This window comes from Antrostomus carolinensis, unplaced genomic scaffold (assembly GCF_000700745.2).
Source record: "Antrostomus carolinensis isolate BGI_N321 unplaced genomic scaffold, ASM70074v2 scaffold35721, whole genome shotgun sequence".
Lineage (NCBI taxonomy): Eukaryota > Metazoa > Chordata > Aves > Caprimulgiformes > Caprimulgidae > Antrostomus > Antrostomus carolinensis.
The window spans coordinates 7,400-11,117 of record NW_010295487.1 but is presented as its reverse complement, the minus strand read 5'-3'; the positions used below and the strand labels follow the sequence as shown (position 1 = coordinate 11,117).

General features: G+C 55.1%; 1 protein-coding gene across 1 annotated transcript in view; it reads right to left on the bottom strand.

Moving 5' to 3' along the window:
* The window catches only part of SLC68A1 (solute carrier family 68 member 1), a 6,540-nt gene that overhangs the window by 328 nt on the left and 2,494 nt on the right, over positions 1–3,718 (bottom strand). The window contains exons 4-8 of the mRNA XM_029087476.1: positions 3,076–3,193; positions 1,979–2,075; positions 1,094–1,265; positions 318–511; positions 1–99 (exon numbers count right to left, since the gene is read on the bottom strand). The exon at positions 1–99 is cut by the window's left edge and continues 328 nt beyond it. Coding sequence (XP_028943309.1) covers positions 1–99; positions 318–511; positions 1,094–1,265; positions 1,979–2,075; positions 3,076–3,193 — 680 coding nt within the window. The remainder of the gene's footprint in view (positions 100–317; positions 512–1,093; positions 1,266–1,978; positions 2,076–3,075; positions 3,194–3,718) is intronic.

The following is a 3,718-nucleotide window of genomic DNA, read 5'->3' as shown; positions in this document are numbered from 1 at the left end:
AGCCCTGGCGAAGAGTTGGCTCCAAGGCTGCAGCAGACTCCAGCTTCGGCTGGGCACTCACCACGTTGCTCAAGGGGTTGCGCTGGAAGATGTCGTAGCCTGGTGTTAAGAGAAGTGTTTGTGAGACTGGAGACAGTGGGGATGGACGCTTGTCCATTCTCTGTTGAGTGACTGGCCTTGGAGATGCAGAGACCAGGCACAGCTGAGCAGCTGGAAGAGCTCTCTGCACCCCCTCAGGGCACAGGACATGGTGGAGGACACTGAACTCACAGGTCCACCCTCTCCTGCCCCGTTGTTCTCTCCAGGAGCATCCTTACCTGTGTACGCAGAGAGCAGCCAGGTGCCGATCAGAGGGGCGAAGGTCTGTCCCGGCTTGGTGACCAGAGCCACCATCCCAAAGAGCAGCGCCGAGGCCGCCTGCTTCCTACGGTTCAGGACTAGATCCTCATCTACCAAGTCAGTGACCACCAGGTTGAGCAACTTACAGGTCCCTTCTGTGAACACCCGATTGCTGCAGAACAACAGGCAAAGCATTGAATAGGGCATTAAAAAAATGACAGGAGTAGATAAGAGAGGAGAGGAAATGGTGAGGACATTGAGAAAGGTTCCCCAACACTTAAAATAAGAATTTTGGAAGCCCTGGCTACAGGAGAGGAACACTGCTAGCAATAAGCCTTGTGTACCCTGCAGTGATGCCTTGGATCAGTCCCAACCTGTCAGACACAGACCTGGGGACAGGACACAGCGGGCCAGTGGGTAACAGGCAAACACAGCATGTACTGAGGGCCAGTGGCCCCAGGAAGGCTGCAGAGGAGGTGGGGAGCTCAGCTCAGCAGCTGGGAGAGGCTGCTGCAGGCTGCCACCAGCCCTGCCAGGTCTCTGTCCTCAACACGGCTGCCTCCCTCACCCTGCTGCAGGCACAGCCAGTGGTTCTGCAGTGACCTGAACCAAGCTCAGGTGCAGACAGAGCTGGGAACCGCACGGATTCTGTGTGACCCTGGCTGCTGTTCCCTGCCTCCCACTCCTCTCCGTGAAACAGAGGCAAGTCATTTCCCTTGCCAGGTGGCAGAGGAAGCAAGTGCTGCCGGCCTACCTGGCGATGAAGATGCAGAGCAGATACACCTGATCAGGTCCTGCCAGGAGCATGACAATACTGAGAGCCAGCTTCAGGAAGAAGAGTCCTCGCACCACAGCGTAAACCCCACAGCGGCGGCAGAGGGACAGGAAGTAGAGGTTGTTGAGATGGGGGGCAATGTAAGAAACACCTGAGCAGAGACAGAAGTGCAAACAGCTTGAGGGAGGTTCAGTATCCACTGTGCCCCCAGGACCAATACAGAGAGAGGGGACAAGGCTGGCTATCGCCAGCAGGGCTGTAGGACAGGAAGTACAGAATCGCCCCCACGCACCCACAGAAGCTGCGGCAGATGTACTCAGTGGCTTTGTGGCACCTTCCTCCATCAACCTCACAGGCAGGAAGGTAGAAAACTTTTGCCCAGCGTCACACAAGGGCTGAGACTCAGCCCTGGAGCAGAAATGAGAGGGACTGAACAATGTGACCAGACCTGGCCCACACAGAACCTCTCAGGGTAACTCTAGGACCGGTGCCCACAAATCTGTGTCAGCCCGGAAATGGTCCATACGCCACAGAGAGAAAGGGATTAAATTCAGGGCTGTGTTCCCTGCTGCTTCCTGGGGACACTATCTGCAGCCACCAATGCTCAGAGCAGTATCTCCATGGCACCTAGGCCAGAGTCCAGCACATGGGGCTCATCACCCCTAGAAAAGACTCCAAGTTACTTCTGTACCCAGGAAGAATGGCTCAGAGGTCCCAGGGAAGCACATGAGGTGTGTGCACGTGTGAATCTGACAACCCAGAGAGCTGTGTGTGAGCACACCTCTCCTCAGACAGAGTTTGGAAAGACTGAATCTTGACTTGGGCCAGGTCCTAACCTGGCTGCTCCCTCCACCCAAGACTCACCAAGCAGGAAGGATCCAGTAGAGACAGAGATCTGGTCTGACAGCAGGTGCTCCAGGAACAGAGGGAAGAAGTTGCTGTTAAAGTGGCAGTGAAAAACCTGTGAAGGCAGCATGCAGACAAGCTGGTCAGCAGGGACAGCAGTAACAGAGAGCAGAAAAAGCCAACAGCCCTCTAGGCTCTGTTATCCTAGGAACCCTGTGCCAAGCGACCATGCCAGCTGGGCCTGGAGTACTTCAGCAGAGCAAGAGCTTGGCTGTGGAGTTTACAACACTGTAGGCTGCGACTGCAAAGCTGCAAAACCACCAGCCATGCCCACCACAAGCCTGGGGTCAGGATCACTTCCCAGCTGCCGAGGCATTGGGCACCCGCTCAGCACACAGCGCTGCTGGGGCAGGAGCTGACAGCAGTGACCCCAGGGGTTTGAGGGACACAGTGGCACAGCAGGAGAGAGGAGGCAGCTCTCAGGAGGACAAGGATAAGGCATCAGTGGGGCTTAAACACAAAGATGCAGAGCAGCATCAAGAGCCTGCCTGAGGGGAACTGAGGAATCCCCAGGGGGAGAGAGCTGTGATCACAGCACACAAAGCTGAGGGAAGCTGGGCAGGCTGCTGGCATTTGGTAGTCATCACTGACAAGGATGAAGAACTGAAGAACAGAAATGGCAAAAGCCAGCTGGGAAGTGGATCCAGCTGGACAGTGAGAAGAGTGATGTGAGCCTCAGAAAAGCAGGAGACTGTACTGACAGCCACGCCAGCAAACTGCACTGCTGAACTCATCCCCACCACGAGCCAGGCCTTGAGCTTCTGCACCCCAGATGGGGCTGCACAGAGCTCAGCCAGCCCTTGTAATCCAGCCTACGCTGCAGAGAAAAGAAGGAGCACCCCACAGCTTGCTCAGGAAATATCCTCAGGTCACAAGCAGGGAGAGTAGCTACCAGCTGCTGAATCAGCCAGCATGTGCAGGAGGCTCCAAGATCAAGTGGGTGCTGGAAACACCTCTGCCCTTCCTGGGGATCTCACGTACTGCTGAATCACCATCCCCAACAGCCAGAGCCAGCGCTCACCCTCTGAATCACACCACACGGCTGCTGCGCCTACCTGGACAAGGTTCATGCAGACAAACCACAGGAAGTTGCGATGCCGGGAGAGCTGCTGGAGATACTCTGCCAGGGTGATTCTCTTCTCCTGGGGGACAGAGAGTTTCTCAATGTACAGCCTAAAGGGAGAGAAGGAAAAAAACCCAACCATTAATCCCTCTCACCAAGCGGGGAGAGTACCCAGCTCTCTCTGTGTAGATGCAGAGCTCTCCTCAGCTCCGATCCCAGCCTTCCCTCTCCCTGAACCAAAGGAGAGTCTAAAACAACGTTTGCTTATTGCTAGCAAGAACCACAGGCGATGGGTTTCCCAAAGAACACTTGTATTCTGAGCCCAACATTCAAATTTCTGCCCATAAAAGCATTCTCCTCTTATTAGCCATTTCACTACGCATGTGCTCCTCTTGCAGATCCCTGCGGTTAGCTCACCTGGCAGATCTCATCAGGATCTGCTGTGTTAGTACAGCGTAATGCTGGCAGCTCGTAACAAGAGACAAGTGAGGCAGCCCAAGGAAAAGCAAGGGAGCTGAAAGGGGAAAATCAGCTGTGTCATGGCCTACCAACAGCCCAGCCACTCTCGGGCAGCTAAAGCGAGCAAAAGGATAAGGGACATTCACTTCTCCAACTCCATAGGAAGTGGGCAGCAA